At 36.5% G+C, this 21675-nt stretch overlaps 1 protein-coding gene across 1 annotated transcript in view; it reads right to left on the reverse strand.

Moving 5' to 3' along the window:
- LOC111153570 (tet methylcytosine dioxygenase 2) overlaps positions 1-21675 on the reverse strand; it is a 136551-nt gene that overhangs the window by 45664 nt on the left and 69212 nt on the right. Inside the window, exons 3-4 of the mRNA XM_022512681.1 lie at positions 2024-5487; positions 252-342 (exon numbers count right to left, since the gene is read on the reverse strand). Of these exons, the coding sequence (XP_022368389.1) occupies positions 252-342; positions 2024-5441 (3509 nt within the window). The 5' untranslated portion in view covers positions 5442-5487. The remainder of the gene's footprint in view (positions 1-251; positions 343-2023; positions 5488-21675) is intronic.

Below are 21675 nucleotides of genomic sequence, written 5' to 3' on the forward strand. Positions count from 1 at the left end.
CGTGCCTGGGTTTTCTGGCATCCATCTCGAAGTGGGCAGCCTGTGCCAGCTCGCAGACTATTAGTCCTGTCAAATATTGTGACTCTCTGGTGAATAGCACAGTGTGGAGCGCTGGCAACCCTAGAATAGCTAAGCCTACTAATAATTACTCAATTTACAATTGTTTACTGCTTTGTATGTGAAAGCTGAAAAAATTCTGACATATACAAAAGGATAAACGTTAATCTGCCCTGTGCCTTTGCGTTAATTACCTTTCTTCCATGATTTCTCTAATAGCTGCCACATTAGGACCTGCTCCTAGATGGGTATAAAAAGGACCTTCATCTTTTTCAATAATTTGCTCTGTTGAGATAATAGAAGATTATTATTTTAGACCTCAATTATACTAAATATAAAGGCTACATCCACAAAGCTTATCCCCCAACTGCACATTAAGGGCCCTAAATGTGACTTTAAACATTTTTTTTTCTTTAAAATGAATAAATTGATGGACTAATCTATTAGAAAATGTGCCAAATAATTAAGTATATGTACATGCTGGCTGTTGGATAAAAAATATTAAATTACATTTCAGATACGGAATAAGAAATTATTTATTTTAAACAAAATAAGTGGAACTAAACAAAACGGCGAGGGAATTAGAATATATTATATGTAATACCGACTACAATCCCGTTTTTTTTGAACTGAAAAAAAAAATTATAGCTGACTAGAAGCCTGCCTGATACTTGGATGTTAAAAGATTAAAAATAAAGTTTCCTGTTTTATCATATCCCCAGGATATTGCTGTTTTTATTGTCAAGGTACCTTTTTCTCCTCTTGTTTCTCCCCAACATTTAATTGTTGTGTTTTGAAAATAAGAATATTAATTCCAGACCCATATTTGTATGTACTTTAAGAAAAATTGATGATGAGGGAAAATACTGGAGAGAGGGTCAGGTAAGAGGAAGAGGTTCTTATAGACTACTGAAGATGGAAAGTGGGAAGAGAAGTTAGGGTCATCGGAGAAGGCTGTAGAGGATTAGAACTTACCTAATGTTATCTATGACATGTGTGGTACGGTGCCCCTGAGGCAACCTAATATTAACCACACAAAGGGGCGGTATGACTCCTCCCTCCATTCTTCTATAAAGTGTGGGGTGTCCATTGTAGGAGGAAGAACATGAGGTGGGTGGACCACTGGCCATATCAGTTTAATATTTGTCTTTTCAAATGTCTTTTACTGTATCCACACTGAGGGACTCTAATGAAGTCTTTATATATATTTTATATGTATTATATATATACATATGCATCTATCAGCCAAATGTTTCCCTATCACATATCTTGAATTTTAACAAAAACGTGTTTGAGGAAAAAAAAAACATATTACATATTTTCTATCAAAAAGATGACACTTTAAAGAGAAAACAGAATCAAAATGAATATAAATCATACAATATTTCAAGTGTGTAAATGAAGGGGAATGTCATGAGTATTTCGAACTTCAGCATTACAATTTTCCCCAACTCACCAAGATTGAAGATAATTTCCCCCCATCAAGAAATTAATGTTGTAAAACCACTAATACGTTCAACCTTGAATTAATACATAGGAAAAAGCTCCCACATTAAGTTGCAGATAGCAGTTATTTTTCTCATTTTAACAGATGTTTTTAGAGATGCCTAGGTGTCTCTCCAGGAGATGATATACAAAGAGTTAAACAGATTGATTAATCTAAAACAGAAACCTTTACATTTTAAAGGGTTTGATTAGAGGAAGATATGAGCATGCACATTGTTTTGATTTTTTTTTTTTTTTGAAAAACTGAATGTAAGTGAAGTTCTCTCTTGCACAGCACAAGCATCTGTAATTTAAAGACAAGAAATGTAAGCTTCAGGTTTTTTATGAGCCTTTACAACTTGCTGCCAGACTCAGGGTTTCTTTCTTTTTTTTTTTTTAAAGAAAGAAAATCCCATATCAGAAGATGAATTTGCTAATTCTGGATAAACACCATGTGTCTCAGTACATTTCTAGCACTTACCTACACATCTGCATGATGGGAAATCATACTGAGTCTTGACAGGTGTATCCAATAAATTTTTTATAGGAGTATCTAGTAATTTGGAAGGTGACTCTAAAAAATTATTGAGAACAGAGCCAGCTGTTCTTTTGGTGGGTGTCTTTTCTGAAGAAGGAGTTGCTTGCTGTTCTAGAGCTTGGGTGTGGCTATCGAGTTCTGCAGCTGTGGTCTGTCTAGTTAAAACTGTGACTGGCCCTGACATTTCAACTTTTACTTGCTTCTGTGATTTGAGAGTCAGAGCCCTATGGTCAAATAATGATTTGACCTGAAACTGCTTCAGATGTTGCTCCATGGTCTCAAGGATGCTCCTTTGTTGCACATTATCACAACTTGGAGGTGGAATCTCTTGCTTAGTTATCTTTTTCCACGTTTTGCTTTCTGGCTGTGCTGACGTGGAGCGCATACAGGTATGGGGCTTGGATCCAGGTTCAACCTTAATTGGTCTGTGCATCTGACTAGGACAAGACTCCGTATGGGGGTGTTGTGTTTGCTGCTGCTCTTGCTTTTGCAAGAGGTGCCACCTTAGAGCAGCATGCTTTTGAAGGTCCTTCTGGGGAGGAGTCTGAATGTGACTTCCTCCCTGGTCAGACGCAGGGAAAGCATTTGCCTGGTTTTGCATCAGGTACCTTTGCTGAGGGAGCTGTGCTGCTTGCTGGCCAGACGTATCTTGGTTTCTACTTCTATATCCCTGGAGAACTGAAGCTTGTGGAGGCTTCTGCTCTTGTTTTTGAAAGCACCTATGAAGAACGTCTTGCTTTGGAGTCACATTATTTGGAAAATATTGCCTGTGATGCAAGTTTTGGATCTTGTTTCCTGCAAAGAGTTCAGGATTTATAGTCTGTTCTTTATTTTCTGGAACTAGGTGTGTATTGTTTGAACAAGGAATCTGTAGTTTGCTTGGATTTAATTTCAAGATCTGACCATAGGGGGGATTTCTACTATTCATATTCTGTACTTGCTCCAATCCCATTTGAGTAGCATGAGTCTGGAACTCACTGGATTTCAAATACTGATTTTCACCATGGCAACATTCTTCCACTTTAATCTGGCTAAAGAATGATCCTTCTCTTTGCTGATTGTTGTTGCCTTGGGGATGAGAAAAAGTCTGGGGCATTTGTTCTTTATTCTTCATTTGTAATGTTTGCTGCTGCTGCTGGTTTTGAGAGATAAGCGAGTTCTGGGATGGTTGTGTTTGTGTTTGTGCTGCCTGCTTATGAGGCTTGTGTTGTAAAAGGTGTGAGTTTGAGAATGGCTCAGTCTCCGAAGCCTGCTGATTCAAGTGCTGTTTTAACGATGCAGGTAGGAGTTTCTCAGTTTGGGAATCTGGTCTTTGTTCAAAATAAAACCTGTGGGTGCACAATGACTGCACGTGAGCTTTGGATGAAGGGTCTGTCTTGGAGAAGTGCACCTGGAGTGAAGGTTTTTGGAACTGGAGCTGCTGGTCCAATGTACCTTGAGACTGCTCTCGATTCATCTCACCTTGGTACCTTTGTGGCCTCTGCTCTGGCTGCATTATTTTCTGGATGTAAGCCTGCCCTGGGAGTCCCCCAGGCAGGCTGGAATTTCCAGTGTATTGTTTGGAGGTCATTTGACTGGTGGGGTTGGACTGATACTGAAGAACTGACCACAGTGATACCTCATGACATTTTGGGTGGGATTCTGCTTGATGAAAATGAGGAGGCTTCAGTTCAATCCACCCCGGTTTCAGAGAGGGCTGTGCTGGGAGCACAAGTCCTCGTGTTTGTTCCTTGTCTCGACCCTTCGGAATATCTTGCTCTTTGTGTCCCATCATCTGCTGGCAGTGGTCTTGCGGATCCCCGCTGCTACCCAGCACTGGTGGGTTATGCATGATGTGTTCTGATATTTGTCTCGCTTTCTCAGAACATGCTGGAACTGTCATCGTCCCTGGAGTTTGTATGTCATTCTGGTTAACACAATTATTCTGAGGCCTTTCTGGAAGCATCAGAGAGTGGTTGGATGCACGTGTAGATGGATTAGGACTTGGGGATGGCCGTGCCTCGGGTTGACCCTCTATTTTTACTTCCCTTAAAAGAGCTGTGTTACTTTGGTTGGGGTAGTGATGGTGTTCTTCCAAAACTCCATCGTTCAGAGTGCTTTTGCCTTCTGAAGGAAGCTGAGAAACCTCTGGAAGAGGAGGAAGGGGAGAAAGACGCAATTGTGATGGTGGTGGTGGTGTGGTAGGGGCAGAAAAGGAATCCTTAGTGAACACTGAGCTTTGCTTGAAGTAAGCACCATTTGTTTCATTTTGCTTTAAATACCGTTCAGGGCTGCCACCAGGAGCCTGCAAATTGCTGCTGGAACCTGAACAGAATTCTTCACCAGATACCAGCTCTGTGGTTCCTTGGATGGTACTGTTTTCCACACGTGACGGGCATCTGTTGAAAACTGATTTTTGTTTTTCTGGTTTCTGAAAGGGACAGGTCCCTATCACTGCACCTGTCTTACTGGCTTTGTCAGCATCACAGGCCTCAGTCACCACTGCAACTGGCTCGGGAGGCAGCTCAGAGTTCGAGGTCTGTGGGACATTGATCTGCCCTGAGGTATGCGATGGGTGAGTGATCTCACAGGACAACTCATTAGTAGCCTGACTGTTAATGGCATGTATGTGAGATGTGGTTTTCTGCACCGCAACGGAAACACAATCTGGATAATATTGAGACAGTGTTTTTTCCAGGAGTTCACCATGTGTGTTTTCCATGGAAGAGGCAGAAACTGTAGCACCATTAGGCATTAGCACTGCCTTGTTTTTAAGAAGTAATACAATATTCTTGTCATGGTAGTTAGCATTTTTCTCTTCTTGCTCATTCAGAATCTGAAGCTCTGGTTTTTCAGACCTACTGCAGTTATGTGCTGAAAAACTGATGAAATCTTTAACTGCATTTTCTTGGGCTACAGAGCTCACAGATTCTCTCTTATCACTCAAATCGGAGACATTCATTTGACTGCTGCCTTTGCCTGGATTTCTTTCTTGGCTTTCCCCGAAGTTCTTTCTTTCTCCATTAGCCTTTTGGTCTTGTCTCAATTTCTTGTTCTGGTGAAGCCCAGAGAGGGAAGGTTCACTAACTGTGCGCTTGATTCCTCCGTTTTGTAAGCATCTGGAATACCCTCTACCTTCTTGTATAAAGTCCGGACTCCCGCGACTGTTCTGGCTTCTCTTCATAGGGGGTATTCCATAGTAACTTTTGAAAGACTGCCACTTGGTGTCTCCATTTACTTCTGAATAAGGTCGCTCAGTTAATGGGCTTCCATTCTGGAGCTTTAGAACCAGAGGTTCTGTCTGGCATAAGGGAGAAGGAGATGGTGTCAGGAATGGACTTAGTCTGTTGCCCTCAACATGGTTGGTTCTGTCCTGTTCCATCAGGCTTGCTTCGGGGCCATCCACGAGGCTGCCCTCTGAATGAATTCTAAAGAGCAGGGAAACAGAAATTGAAGTTCATTAATACCTATTAGCACTAATAATAAATCTGGAAGAATGATGATGGCATTGATGATACTGAAATTCCTAGACATAGCAAACTGAGATACTCATTTTCATGTTTCAGAGTGAAAACCAACAGCTACTCAGGAACTGATTATTCTTGCCTTCTGAGCAACTCTCAAATATTAATGGTCATGGAAAAGAAATATGATCAAAATCACGAGCTAATGTGGGAAGTTCATACTGTATTAGTGAAGAGAATCAGCTTCCTTCTCAAATAATTCTTTCTGTCAAAATGCTAAGAAGAATAGAGAAGGATTACCTCCTTTCTACCTTCTCTAGTATCTTATTCATCCAATCACTTGCTAAGGTTTATCAATCCCATTTCCTATATGTTCCTTGAATTATCCCCACTGATACTTGGTAACCAGACCTACATTATTTTGCTTATTTGTTACAGTAGCTTTTTAGATGGTTTCTTCCCCAGCCCAGACTGTCCTCTCCCTAGTCCTTCAAGGTTCCTTCAAATCATTACCAAAGGGAATGTTCTCAGTGCAAATCTGATGTCATATCCTCCTTAACATGCTTTTCTGGCTCCGTATTTCCTGTATTAGGAGTTCTCAAACTTTTTCACCCACATGCCTGGAAGACAAGAGGTGCTCCCTTAAGTGTTAATATTCTAGCAAATGGAATCGGGTGAGAAGTGCTGTTTATACAAGACGGGACCGGGAAGGGAGACAAACTGTAAGAGACTCTTTTTTTTTTTTTTTTTTGTAAGAGACTCTTAATCTCAGGAAACAAACTGAGGGTTGCTGGAGGGGAGGGGCATGGGAGGGATGGGATGGCTGGGTGATGGACATTGGGGAGGGTATGTGTCATGGTGAGTGCTGTGAATTGTGTAAGACTGATGAGACACAGACCTGTACCCCTGAAACAAATAATACATTATAATATTAATTTAAAAAAAGGAAGTATCATTTATAAAATGTCATTTCTAGGTGATTCTGGGTCTTCCTCCATAGGGGCTGACTGCCCACTTCTACTAAGAATTCCTACCTGATCCAAATGGTTTTTCACAGGCAGATTTCTGTTCTTCTTTCCTTCTATTTCCTCTCACAGCTTATACTCCAAATATAACAACAGCTTATAAATACCCAAACATGGTAAATGGTTTCAGGCTTCCATGCTGTTGTTTTGTCCGGCTAGAATGTCTTCTTAGTCCCCTGATTTGCCCAGTGACTCATATGTGTCTGAAACAGTCTCAGGTTATTACTTCCCTTATGATTCCTTCTTTGATTTTCCAAAAACAATTAATCACTCCCATTTCTATGTTATTTCTATATCTTGTATATGGTTTGCTGCTGAACATATCATACTTGAATTTATTTTGTTTATACTCTCTGGACTGTGAACTTCTTAATAATCTACTGTGTTTTGTATAGAGTGAGCATCCAATCAGTTTCACAAAACTGATATGAATTTGCTCATCTTACAATCATTTCTTCATTCACTCATTAATTCAAGTATTTTGGAGACCAATACTGATGGAGATTTCAAAGTCTAAATGATTGGAGTGCAGGGAGAAATGGGCACTAAAAAATATAAATAATCTATAAAGTGAATGCTGCCCCATTCACGATACAGTCATGTTTTATTTTCCCACAGTTTTTCTATTGCATTTATTTTAAGGATGTAAATAAAAAATCTAGGCTATTTTCCTTTTGGGCTATAAAAAACTATTAAAATAGCCATCGCCTACTAACCAAGACAAGTGAAAAAGAGGAAGAAATAAGACATAAACATTGGAAAGCCAAAATAAAGTTATCATTTACAGATAATAAGATTGTATATTGGTCAACCAAGAGAATCAACTGAAAAACTGTTAAATTTATGAGAAAAGTACTTGATTAAGAAAATCAATAGCTTTGATACATAAAAGCAACAACCAGTCAGAAGCTTTAGTGGAATAAAATACTGTAACAGAAAAAACTATTCTTAAAACAGTAGGAATAAATATAACAAGAAACATGGAAGGACTATTTAAATCTTTAAGACAGTATTGACAGATATACAAGAGCAAAACAAGGAGAAAGGTATACTATTCTTGGGTAGTTGTCAAATGAATTTATTAATTTAATATATTCTCAATGAAAACACTGGCAGAATGTTGTGAAGAATTAAAGAACCTGACTCTAAAGTTCATGTGGAAAAATAAACAAACTGGATAACCAGGAATAACCTGAAAAAGAATTGTAAAGGGGCCTGGGCAGGGCAGTAACCAAATTAAAAGATACTAAAAAGGAACAAAGGCTACTGTACTTCACACAGCTTGTACTTGGAAATCAGTAAATTAAAGAGTGTTAATAAGACCAATGAAACAGAACAGAATGTACAGAAATCAATTATAACACACAAAAATGTGGCATCCTGATGGCACTGCCAATCAATATGATATTGGAACTGGATAGTCTTCTGAAAAAATGATGAAGTTGGATCTACCCCTAACATCTTATACCAGAATGAATTTTGATAGATTTAACAGTTAAATATGTAAAACAAAACCCTAAAAAAATCTATAACAGTCTGAGAAAACTTTTAAAAAATATAATCTAATGACTGGGTAAATTCTTTATGACACAAATTCTAGAAGCCATAAAAAATGAGAAAGTTCAGTAAAATTAATGCATGCAAAAATAAACCCATAAATAAAATTAAAAATCATATAAACCTTTCTTAATATACAGAACTCTGAGAGATTGACAAGGGAAAAACCAATCATTGAATAGAAAAATGAGCAAAGGACATGGACAGTTCACAGAAAATGAAATGCAAGTGGCCTTTAAATGTTTAAAAAGATGTCTAGTACAACTCATAAAAAGAAATGTAAATTAAAACCTCAGCAAGATACAGTGTTTTTTTTTCTCAAACTGGCAAAGATCAAAAAGTTTGATAATATGAAATACTGGCAAGCACATGGGGAAAGAGACACTCCCTTGTGTGGTTCAGGGGAGTGAAAACAAGTACAAATACGATGGAGGACAATTAAGTAATAATCTACAGAGTTTCAAAGAAACTTTCTTTGACCCTTCAGTTTTAATAAGTTATCTAACAAATATATATATGTTAAGTGATGTATGAACAATCTCTTGTAATAGTAAATGGTTGGAAACAACCTACATTTTCAGGTGTAAGTATTTCCACATAATTAAATGAAATATAGCAAGCTACAGAACAGTATGTGTAAGAATGCTACAAGTGTGCATTTACAAAAATAAATATAAAATCAGCTCTGGGTGGATATACAACACAACTGTAATAGCATTTTACATCCAGAAAAAAGACTGAAGAGTCTAGAGAATAGCACTGGGAAAGAAACTACATTTTATTATTATATTTGTAACTTTTAGGCATGTATATTACTTCTAGTGAATAAAACTTAAACTGCAAAGTCACAATTCCTATTGGACAAAGAAAACAAAAGAGCAAAGTGATTTACTTCTGCTAGACCAACTTCCTACAGATGTTAAGAGTTGGGTTAGATGTGCATAGCCACTAGTTACATATGGCTCTGGGGCCCTTTAAATGTGGTGAGCACAAATGAAGATGTACCCTAAGTGTAAATACGTAAATACACGCTGGATTTCAAAGCCTTTAGTGTGGATAAAAAAAAAAACCAAAACAAAACCAAAACAAAACAAAACCCTTGATTTTTAAAAACATTTATTATATGTTGAAAGAATACTATTTTGGATATTTTAAATAAAATATATCATTAAAGTAATTTCATTTACTCCTAAATTTTTACTTGTTTTAGTATAAGTAGTGGAAAATTTTAGATTTCATATATGGCTTATGTTGTATTTCTATTGGACAGCTCTGAGCTAGACTAATAATCTTAATCATCAATAATCCTTAATAATAAAAAACTTAAGGTTCTGGAATCATGAATGAAAATTGATTTGTAGTCTTTAATGTAAGGGGTTTCTGCAAATCAGGGTCACTACCACTTTTTAAAAGTAAGGAGGACAGAAATAAGCCTAGATAAATTCTTTAGGGACCAGGCCAATTAGCTTTCCAAATACTGTAACAACTTCTTTTGGCAACTGTAAAATCATCTCACACTCATACCAATCAAAATATTTATATATACACACATATGTACATTTATTTTATGTTATATAAAACTTGCAGGCTCCATATACAGTATATATTGTTCAACTTAGTTTTCTAGATATAAAATACTGTAAGCATTTAACACATTATTCTCTATTATGGTCCGTTCCACATAATTTGGACATTCTTTAAAGTGTCAAGGGCAGAATTATAATAGATGGAGTTTGCAAATCTTTTATGAGCATAATAGCGCCTAAAAACAAATGAAGGTGACTGAAAATGAAATTTATTTCAATATGGAACTTTAAACACAATACCCATCTTTAAATACTAATTTAAACTATTAACAGAACTATTCTGAATGTGACAGCAATTTCCTTACTGAGTATAACCACTGGATATGAAAAGCTGAAGGGTTAACTTTTTTAAGGAGAGCAGGAAAATTATGTATTATCTTTTTATTTTAGGATGAGGATAGTTTTTTTGAGGATCACTCATTACTGGTTTATGGATCTGATTCAGAAAATTTTAACCAATAAAGTGCCATTGAAGAGGAATATATTCTATATATTCTAATATATTCTATAATTAATATATTCTAAATCATTTTTTGTGTACATACCCCAGAAAATTACATGATCCAGTAATTTAGTTGTTAAAAGAACACTTTTAATTTTATACCGACACTGGTAATTTTATATTGACACTAGCAAGCATTATTTATTTTTAATAAAAGGAAGAAAGAAAGAAATGAGACCTGTTTATGTTGCTCATTGTAGAAATATTTTAAAAAGCATTGATGCTATCATCTTTACAGTGTCCTTTATGTAGTTTTCCCAAGCTTATGAAAATCAATAATTTGTATATAAAAGAAAAAATCCAAGATAATTTTTTGTAGGTATCTATGTGCTGATCAGTGAAATTAGAGTTAATAAGGTTGTTTTCACAAGTTTAGGGAAAAAAACAAAACTTTTTCTGAAGTTAAACGGTTTTTTCAATGAATGTATATTTTTGCTATAGAGATTTTTGTGTGACATTCCTTTTGCTTTTCAGATACTAGGAGTAGAGATCGTTTTTATTCATTCATATGTGCTCTTATAAGTAAGTGATATCAGAAATATTTTGAATTTTCACAGCTGAGTGTTTTGAGATTGATATTAAATATCTTTTATTTTGTCCTGTACTAGAGAACACTTAATTACTATAATGTACAGTACCAATCAGGATACTATTCCCTTGGGCAACTGAATATTCAAATGTTTTTTAAAGTAATGCTCGCTCTTGGAGGTTTGTGTATGGTAATTTATGCCAAATAAAACTGTATCTGTAAAAATCAGGAGAGAGAATTTTTATTTTAGGAGTCTCAATTTTTCACTAGGGATACGACTCACTTAAGAGGATACTGTCAGATCAAAATTAAGGCAATTTTTCCCCTAAAAGTGTTACAAAGTTTATATGCAAGAATAAAGGCAGAAAAGCTTTTGGTAAACCTGGTAAGAATGACTGGTTAGGCTTACCCGGGAATGTTTATCATGGTGCCAACACTTCATGTTGCAATAATTAGCTACAACTTAAAAATGAATAAGTGAGCTTTTAACATATTCCTGAAGAGACGCTCTTATGGGTCATGGCTGATTTCAAGCTATCAACCTTCAGCTCACAAAATTCCTGAAAATTTTACAATCTGCTCTCACAAACTGTTACAAGCTGGTTCCAACACACTACTGATTAGAGCTACCCAAATATTAACAAATCATATTCCTTTCTTTTCTTTTTTTAAAAAATGCAACGGAATGAAAGTTCCCTAAGATCAAGTACATGCCATATCATTTTGATAGTCTTCAATCCAGAGTCATACTGGACAACAAAACTCTTGTTCACAGAGTAAGTGAATTGCATTTTAAACCTTTGGAAGGCTAAGAAATTTTACAGTGACAAAACAAGTGATAATAGGTGATGATGATGGTCCTAATAATATATAAAACATTTCAGAGTATAAGAAAGGATCTAGTTCCATTCTCTCACTTTATAGATGTAAGAACTGAGCAATTGGCTTGAGGTTAGGCATCAAAATACTCTCTCCCACAAGGGCTAGACTGGTAGCTCCATAACATCAAGAAAAATGCATAATTCAGGGAAAATGTTTTATTTTATTAATAAATTCACATTGCCCACATTTGAGTCTTTAGTGCATTTGTGCATTCAGTCAAGCATTAGTTGAATCCCTGCTCAGGGCAAGTGTTATGGAATAAAGCTAACACAAAGATGTACAGATCCTGCACTGCCCTGGACTGTGGTAAGGCAGTGTGACTGTTTAAGAGCCAAGGGACTACAGGAGAGAGGAAACACGCTCTTAGCTGTCAAGGTCTGCATACCATCAACTGAAATCTTTCATGAAATTTAGTTTCATTCCCTCTTGCCTTAGTAAGACACAAATAGATATCTCACTAAGTCAAAGTTAGTTTTAAAAGGTTAATAATCAATGCTCATTAAACATGTCTATCAACATCACTGAGGTAGAAGGACTAGTGTCTTAAGTAGAATATAACAGCAGTCATCAAGTACAGAGAAGACTATGTAAAAAATCTGGTAGTTTTTAAAAAAAACTAGTGATATTCAACAAATGACTTATGGAAACTTTTCTAACTATTGAACTCTTAACCTAGGAAAAGACATGGCATATGCTTATCTGCTTCAATAGTTATTTTTGCTCATCAAAATGCAGTAAGTAGCTCATTATTTAAATTGTGCACGTGTGTGTGTGCCCACACACACAGGATTTTTGATTATGTGGTACAGTATGAGGTTTCTTCATCCCTAAAAAGGCAACAATGTGACTTAAATGTTAAGAATACACAAAATATAACACTCAAATTCTAAAACCAGATTTGGAACTTTTAATAAAGATTTATTTATTTATTTTTGAGGAAGAGAGAGAGCATGAGCAAGAGGGGCAGAGGGAAAGGGAGAGAGAATCTCAAGCAGATTCTGCACTGAACATGGAGCCTGACACAGGGCTTGACCTCATAACCCTGAGATCAATATCTGATCCAAAACCAAGAGTTGGATGCTTAGCCAGCTTTACCCCCCAGGTGCCCCTGGCATTTTTTTAAAGACTAAAGAGACAGACTCAGAAATTATTTACTTAAATGACAGATGTCAATTAAACCACAACTTAAAATGTTGTAATTTAGATCCTATTAGTCATATTATTTATGCTTATCCCTTTAAAGACTTTATTTATTTGACAGAGATCACAAGTAGGCAGAGAGAGAGAGAGAGAGAGAGAGAGAGAGGAGGAAGCAGGCTCCCTGCCGAAGAGAGAGCCCGATGTGGGACTCAATCCCAGGACCCTGAGATCATGACCTGAGCTGAAGGCAGAGGCTTAACCCACTGAGCCACCCAGGTGCCCATATCCCTTTATTTTAATAGTCCAATTATTTCCTATAAAGTTTGGCTTTCTAAGGAATGAAAAAGAATACTTCTATCAGCCATAAATATCACCAATTTTGTTTGAAATTCTTAAGGCCAAATTATAACCAGATAATGTAAAATATACAGGAACACACAAAAATATGTTACAGTCACCATACTGATTTAAACTAATGTCCCAAAATAATTTTTCATAACTATGAGAGTCAATGAGTGAGAAAAGAGAGACAGACTGACAGACAGAAAGAGAGAGAGAAATAGGAAAGGAGGGAGGGAGGGAGGGAAGGAAGGAAAGATATTGAGACAGAGATTGAGAACTTTTTTTTTTTTTTTATTGAGAACTTTAAATAAAAAATGCCAAACATGTCAACCTTCATCCTCTATGTCAGAGGTACAAATTTATACTCAGCTGCAAATACTGTCTTTTGACTAGCGGCTAACATTTTGGTTTCCTAAAACCAAAACAGGTTTAGCCACAGCAGTTTTCCTTTGGTGTTTGATTTTGCTCCTTCTCCCGCCTCTCTGACATAATTTATTATGAATTCAAGTCACATCGGCAGCATCTGTGAAACAATTACTGCATCTAGGACTGACTCTGCAGTCTAATCCATCATAATTATGACAGGCCTCTTTGAAGATGCGATGATGCATGACTTAAAAATAGCACATTAGTGTGCAAATGGATCAGTATCTCATTTCACCAATATGCATTTAGGGCTGTAATTTAGCTCAACACCATTTGACTCCTTTTGAATCACTCAAGAATGGTAGCTGTATCTCTCATCACAGAAAGCTGTAGATGGTGCTCAACATTTGTGAAGAGGGCTTTTTGTTTTTGCTTTTATTTTTTGGTTTATTGATTTTGTTGGTGGTGTGTCTTTACTGTTCCAAGAGAGAAAAACACATCATTTAAATCTCATGTCAGTTTTTTTCTTCAAGGAGACAAGAGTCAATTTATAGATCTGCATAGTTGCCATAGTATAAAGCAGCACAGAAAAAACCTATAGAAAAGTTTTTTCTATAAAAAACCTTTGACTTCATGTACTAATATCCAAAGTACGTAAAATATTCTGCTATTATCAGATGAGTCCTATTTACTGATATAAGCAAATTATTGGAGGTAAATTCTTAAAAGCAGTACTTGTAAGGATTGTATCTACTGAAGTCCATGTTTCAGCATCAATCTTAGGAGATGACTGGACTTGTTTCCAACACCTTCACTGGCGGGTTCTGCAAACCCTATAGGTAATTCTGGTGGTAAGAAATTAATTCATTCTTGACATAGAAAATGCTGAATAAAGATGAGGTATTTGACTCTACTTGCATAGATGGTACTATCTCCAGGTCTATTTTAGAATCTTTCTACCAAAATGGGACATAATTTGTGTCAATTATACATTTATTTCAGGATATGAGGACAATGGGCCTCAGTATTGTCTATTAAAATATCTGTATGCATAGGGCTCTAAAATCCTAACCATAATGTTGGTTTCAATTCCTATCTTCTGCACTTATGAAATTCTATTCAGTTTGACTTTCTTCCTTCACAGACAATATTAGTACAGTTAAGTACCACTCACGTAATAAGCAAAGTGTTTTTTTTTTTTTTAAAGATTTTATTTGTCAGACAGAGATCACAGGTAGGCAGAGAGGCAGGCAGAGAGAGAGAGAGGAAGAGAAGAGAAGCAGGCTTCCCACTGAGCGGAGAGCCCAATGCGGAGCTCGATCCCAGGACCCTGGGATCATGACAAGAGCGGAAGGCAGAGGCTTTAACCCACTGAGCCACCCAGGTGCCCCAAGCAATGTGTTTTTTATAGGGCTTTCCTAATGAATTAAAAACTATTCTTTATTAGCTTAATGTTAATTCAATAGTAAAACAAAAAATTCAAAGGCAAATAGTCAATCCAAAATATATATTTCCAAGAGCAAAATTAATGTGTCCACACAATACCGTTAAGACTGGAATACAATGCTTCCTATATGCATTAAGTATGGAAAAAATGAGATGAATCAGTATTTTCATGGTAAAAATGATTTTTATATTTTTCATCCTTTAAGAACTTTCAATCTTCATACTAAGAAATCTGTGAAGATACACTTCACATTTTTTGAAAAAGGACCCATGAACACATAAGCATATAAAAATCGCAAAGAAAGTTCTCGCCTTTCTGGAAGTACCCCTATGACAAGCATGTGCGTTGCTCCTGCAGTGTGCTGCCTGCTCAGAGGGGAGACCTTGTCAAGTTTTTCATAATCCTCAGTGGAGACTATCTAATTCCAATGCTTGAAGTTTTAAAATTTGTTCCTTATCTTAAAATAACAGTAGAGACAAAATTTAATAATGTATAGATTATTTGAGGGAGGAGACTCAGGAGGAATGTCACTGATGATTACAGAAGAGGCTTACAGACAGAAGTCTGCATTTAAGATGTAGAGACAACTACAGTTTAGAAACATATCTGCTTATAGTTTGCAACTCTAGTCAACCTGGTTCCCAGTGGGTAAAATGAGCATCATCTTGTCCGTTTCCAAATATCCACATTCTGGGATTGTTTCTCAAATTTAGGCTCAAATTTGGGCTCCTGATCTAACTCTCCCCAAATTAATATGTGCTGAGGGAGAAGATCCCCAAACAGAATTCAATATGTAATTTGTCACAAGCATTATCTGTTTCTCATAAGTTATAAAAACTGTTCAGATTTTTCAGTTTCAGTCCTTTCCTATCACTGAAATGGCTAATTGTGAGCTGACTGCTCCTATTAGGATACCCTCCAGAGTACACTTACTTTACTTACTCTAACTTACTAGGTTACACACTCTCCAAAGCTTGACACTTTCAATTAAAAGCAGACACACAACAGAAACTGTAGTTGTTTGGGCTTGACCTCACATGTAGAATGTGGCCAGTGGGCAAGTGATCCAGCAGAAGGAGGCTGCAGGGTATACTGTAGGCAAAGCAGAAGTGGGTGAGGTGAGAGAAGAGATGAAAGGAGGGAACTGTGCTGTAAGAGGCCCTGCAGCCCCTCTGAAGAACCCATATGTGTCAAAAGAGCCAGTATGTGAATGCTCGCCCCAAAGAGGGTATCCCACGGTCAGTCAATGTTAGCTACCAAAATAGTAGGACCAAAAAGTCTAGCAGTCTTATTCACTCAATAAGGAGCCCTGGTGCCCTAAGCTTTTTTCACTCTTCCCGGCCCTGCTCAACCTTCCAGTGGCTGGAAGTTAAGTAGGTGGCAGGGGGAGTGAGACTCCTATTCTCAACTGCAAGTGTTGGAACCTGAGGTCAAGCCTGTGCTGGGGAAGAAGAATACTGAATCAGGCTTGACTTGAGGGGTTTACAATGAATAGGACTGAGTTTCAAATACTGGAATGAGATTGTTCCAATAACCAAAAGATGCTATAAAAATCATGGAATCTAGTCAAGAAGACACCATAGGGAGAGTAGGTTGGGGAGAGACTATCATAATATATCTCAGGGCCAATTATAGGGGAAAATGCTTTCCTTTTTATACTCTGAGGTATGGCTTTTCCAATAAAATGGTTACATAAATCCAATAAAACCATTTCTAGTAACATATAAGAACTTTATGTAAATTCTGACAGTTCGTAATCATTCAATGTTTTTACACAATGACAGTGGTACAGTCATAAAACTAACATGTCAATTTATTCATTCTTCTTTTCAACAAATACTTATTGAACACATCCTATGTGCTAGGCACTATTGTAGCCAAAATTGTATTACCCTGAACAAAAGAGACAAACACCCTTGGTGTTACTCTCTTCTTTGACCATCTGTGTTCTGCTAAAAGATCTGATAAATACTTTAGATCGCCAGGAATTACAATGCACACTTTAAATGTTATCAAAATAAAAGGAGAAAGACTATTAAATTTCTTTTCCTCAAAAAAGTTTCTTACTTCTGGAAGCACAATCTATGGGATCCAGAAGTAGTATCAAACATGGTCTCCATCCTTAAGGATTTTAAAAAGTATTTAAATGGCAAGACAAGACATATACATATGGGAATGGCTGTTCAGAATAAGAAAGCTGGTTTCTAGGCCTGGATATGGATTTCTGTGCAAGTCACAACCTCTACACATCACAATTAAAAAAAAAGTCTATAATGTAATATGAAGGAAATGAACAAGATTATATCTAAGGTCTTTTTGAGTTCTAAAATGCTACAACCTTTAAAACTGGCAATGACAAATATCTACTGGTGTCTTATTGAAATAAGTCATCACAAAGACTACTTTTGGTCTGGAAGGCATAATTTTCTTTTCATCTCATTTTACATATAAGTAAACATAAGGTAAAAGAGTAAAGTAGATTTGCATTGCTGATATGAGGCAGAGGTGAATAAGAAATGCAGACCTGTTTCAACTTCTAAGCCAGTGTGAACAGATGGAGGGGTGGTCAGTTCAGGGCAGAGAAGCAGATTCGTCACTCTTTATCAATACTGTCTTGGGAAGTGAAACACCGGATTGGCTGATATGCATACAGTCAATAGGCCAGCAAATTCTTCTGTGGGACAGGGATGATTAAGAAGCTGTCGTTGCTAAAGGCTAGATAATAAAATATTCCTCAAGTCTCCCCACCTCCAAGAAACACTGAGTACCCTTAATGCAAGCACTTTGGATAGTGGATGTAAATCATATTTTGATCACTGGAAATATGAGTTCCTGATTATGAATTGACAAATATATAAATCTGTTTAAACACTAACTTCATGTGAGTCTGATGAAAACAAATTCCATTCCTTCAATCCAATCAACTCTCAGGAGAAGATAAAACTGGATTACTGGATTTTTTTTTTTTTTTTAAGATTTTATTTATTTATTTGACAGAGATCACAAGTAGGCAGAGAGGCAGGCAGAGAGAGAGGAAGGGAAGCAGGCTCCCCGCTGAGCAGAGAGCCCGATGTGGGGCTCGATCCCAGGACCCTGGGATCATGACCTGAGCCGAAGGCAGTGGCTTTAACCCACTGAGCCACCCAGGCACCCCAGGATTACTGGATTTTCAAATTAAGATACAGATCTTGGGTAATGGTGTCCACCCCAAAGTTAGATCTTCCTGATATCCCTATGAAGTCTCTTTCTAAGTGTACTGCTGATAAACTAAAGATGAGTCTGTATGTACAGCTGGATGAGCACAAATACATATCCTGTTATTGGAATAGAGTCACATCACATGGATTTATTATGTATTCGTAAAAAGAGAGAGCCAGGCTGAGGGAGAACAAGTAGAGAAATGAAGTTAAAAGTACGTTAAAACTTTCTTTAATGAAAGTCTTCAAAGACTTTAATACGATGATGGGATCTCTAAAAAGGCACTGTGATATGTGCCATTTTGGAGTATCTTACAAACCAGCATCCAATGGAATAGCACATAGTGGAAAACCCTAATTCAGATGCATATGATATGCAGATTTAATATGTACATGGATCTTGAGGCTTTGGCGAGAACCTTTGGCCTGGGAGAATATAAATTCATGTCACCACTCATAATTTAGCTATAAAGAGCTCAGAGTCCATCTTCAAGAGCCAAGGACATGTATATATGCCATTCCTGCTTTCACTTGAAATTAAACATATAAACAGTGAACTATTTTCTTCATCTTATTTCTTCCAATTATATTACCATTCGAATTATTCAAACTCTTCCTTAGAAACAGCTCTTGTTTTTAGCTTAAAACCTCTTCTGCACTGGTAGAAATGTTCAAAGTGGTAATAAAGTCTAAAACTGAAATAAGAGTTTTAAAACAGTAACTCATTCTGTAATTATTAGTAACATTTTTCCTTGATAATTCTAAGAGTGGCAGCCATTTAATTAATGCCAAAAATGATTTTCATCATATATTCTTATTTTAAGAGACAAATGAGCACTTAGTTTTAAATTTTGTAAAAATAGCCTTTGTGATCTCTATGTTCCCACCTGCCACATCAAGAAAACTACTCTTAATTGTCCAATACCAGATCACATCAAAATGGAATGGAAGCATAAGGATTAGCATAAGGTAAATTTTTATATACTAAGTATAAATAATAGAAATAAAAATCAGATTAGAGTTGAGATTGTATTTTCATATACAATGATATAAAGGGTACTACTGAATAAAACAGGAAGAGAAAACAGCTTTTTATGAATTTTTAAAAAGATTTTATTTATTTATTTAACAGAGAGTGATCACAAGTAGGCAGAGCAGCAGGCAGAGAGAGAGGAGGAAGCAGGCTCCCCGCTGAGCAGAGAACCTAATGTGGGGCTCCATCCCAGGACCCTGAGATCATGACCCGAGCCGAAGGCAGAGGCTTAACCTACTGAGCCACCCAGGGACCCCTGTGATTATTTTTTGGATCAGAAATGCTACTATGCTCATATATGAAAGAGAAATAAATTTCTATCAAAGATTTTGTCACCTTGAAGTAAATGATTAAACTTCTTTCTTCTAAATCTTTCCAAATACACCATATATTAGATAAAACAGTATTTAGCGCTAGTGTTGAATATAATATAATCCTGAAGCATAATTTTTAAAAAATATTTTTATTTATTTATTTGACAGACAGATCACAAGTAGGCAGAGAGGTAGGCAGAGAGAAAGGAGGAAGAAGGCTCCCTGCTGAGCAGAGAGCCCGATGTGGGGCTCGATCCCAGGACCCTGAGATCATGACCTGAGCTGAAGGCAGAGGCTTTAACCCACTGAGCCACCCAGGCACCCCTGAAGCATAATTTTTAAAATGAAATTAAGAGAAACAGGGAAATTTAGATTCACAGCAGAAATTTTATTCATATTAAACTATCCCATGTAACTCTTTACTTTGCCCAAATACATAAGAAATTGTCAAAAACATTTTTTATCTGAGAAAAATAGACCATTGAAGTTATGTTTTTAAAGTTAAGAGAAAGGTTTGCTCTCAGGGTGTAATCTAAGTGATCATTCCTTTAATATACCATTACAATGATATATCTTCATAAAGTATGCAGGAAAGGAAAAGAAGAAAAAAATAATGTCTTTTTAAAAATTTATTTTATTTTTTTGAAAAAAAAAGTTAAAAAAAGATTATAAACTCACTAAATCTAAGCATTAAGAAAAACTAAAAATATCCTTCCATACATGTCTATATTAAAAATACCATTTGAATTCAAAATAAGACCCAATTACCTGCAAGTAATCCTTGCAAAGAATTAAAGAGAAATAAACACATTTGAAACATTCATTTGTTTTACTCTTTGGCTTTAAAAATATTAATTTCTACTCTACCTGTCCTCTTCCGTCTGCCCCAGAAACTTTAACCAAAAAAATACTCTGAAGCTAAAATAATTTTATTTGAGGGGAAAACAACAGATAGAAGGAAATGGTAGGTAGTCACCTAATAGGAAAATTACTTTATTCACATAGGGAGAAAACAGAACTCTGAATCGTCAGACTTTTCTATTCAAAGGTATTGACTTACAGTTAAAATTTACTACTTAGGCCACTCATTTATAGTATTACATAAAAATTCAACAGTGCCTGCTGAAAGAAGTTATGGGTTAGAATCCCAGAACGAAGTTGGCATTCCAGTCCCTTTTCCGTTTCCTATAATTCAAGGCAAATGTTCTCTTTGTGGCAAAATGCAGCATGAAGACATGATGAAATTACTGCAGCCAAGAAAACAAAACAGAACAACTGGCTGATCTCATCCTCACTGCAGTTAATGCTTTAAGTGGATGCTTCAAATGGCATTGCTGAAGGAATGCTAAGAAAATGTTGTACTCCTTTCTCTTTCTCTATTCAAAATACTTTCAAAAGCCCAAATCTTTCCTCAGAATCCGCTCTGACATTTCCAGCTTTGGAAACTGCCACAGAGCTATCAATCTCGTAAAGAGTTCAAGTATTTCCCAGCTAATTTAAGTTTAAAATAATTGATATTATAATGTGCTGTATAAGAATTCAGATATTTTGGTAATAAATACAAGTCAAATGGCACAAAATTTAAAAAGCACTTTCATTAATTTTCCTGAATATATATTTTACAATCTAGCAAGTGATCATAAGATGCTGTTATAAAGACACAATGAAATAACCCATTCTCTTCAGTTTAAATGCTATTTAGTCAAAGAAAGTTGGATTTTATAAAAGGTTTCATGTGGCATTTTCTGTGGAAGTAAGCATTACACCTTTATTACTAAACATGGCAAACGTTTAATGGTAGGTTTGACACCTATTTTCAGAACTGTAGTTTAGCTCATTGTTTATTGAGCCTGTCAGCTGAGTACCGTGCTAGATGCCATGAAAAACACGATGGTGACAGGCCATAGTGCTCTCTGGGAGCTTACATTTAATTTAAAGGTAGAATATGGAGTTAAAAGAAGCTATGTGCCATAAGGCTCATATAAACATGAACTATAGTAATATTAAAATGAGGATGATTGATAGAAGACCTTAAGAATTATAAGGATTTCTTGGGGCACCTGGGTGGCTCAGTGGGTTAAGCCTCTGCCTTCGGCCAGGGTTATGGTCTCAGGGTCCTGGGATCGAGCCCCACATCGGGCTCTCTGCTCAGCGGGGAGCCCGCTTCCCCCTCTCTCTCTGCCTGCTTCTCTGCCTGCCTCTCTGCCTACTTGTGATCTCTCTCTCTGTCAA

The sequence above is a fragment of the Enhydra lutris genome, unplaced genomic scaffold (genome assembly GCF_002288905.1).
Source record: "Enhydra lutris kenyoni isolate GAN:26980312 unplaced genomic scaffold, ASM228890v2 scaffoldscaffold3, whole genome shotgun sequence".
In the NCBI taxonomy this organism is placed as follows: domain Eukaryota; kingdom Metazoa; phylum Chordata; class Mammalia; order Carnivora; family Mustelidae; genus Enhydra; species Enhydra lutris.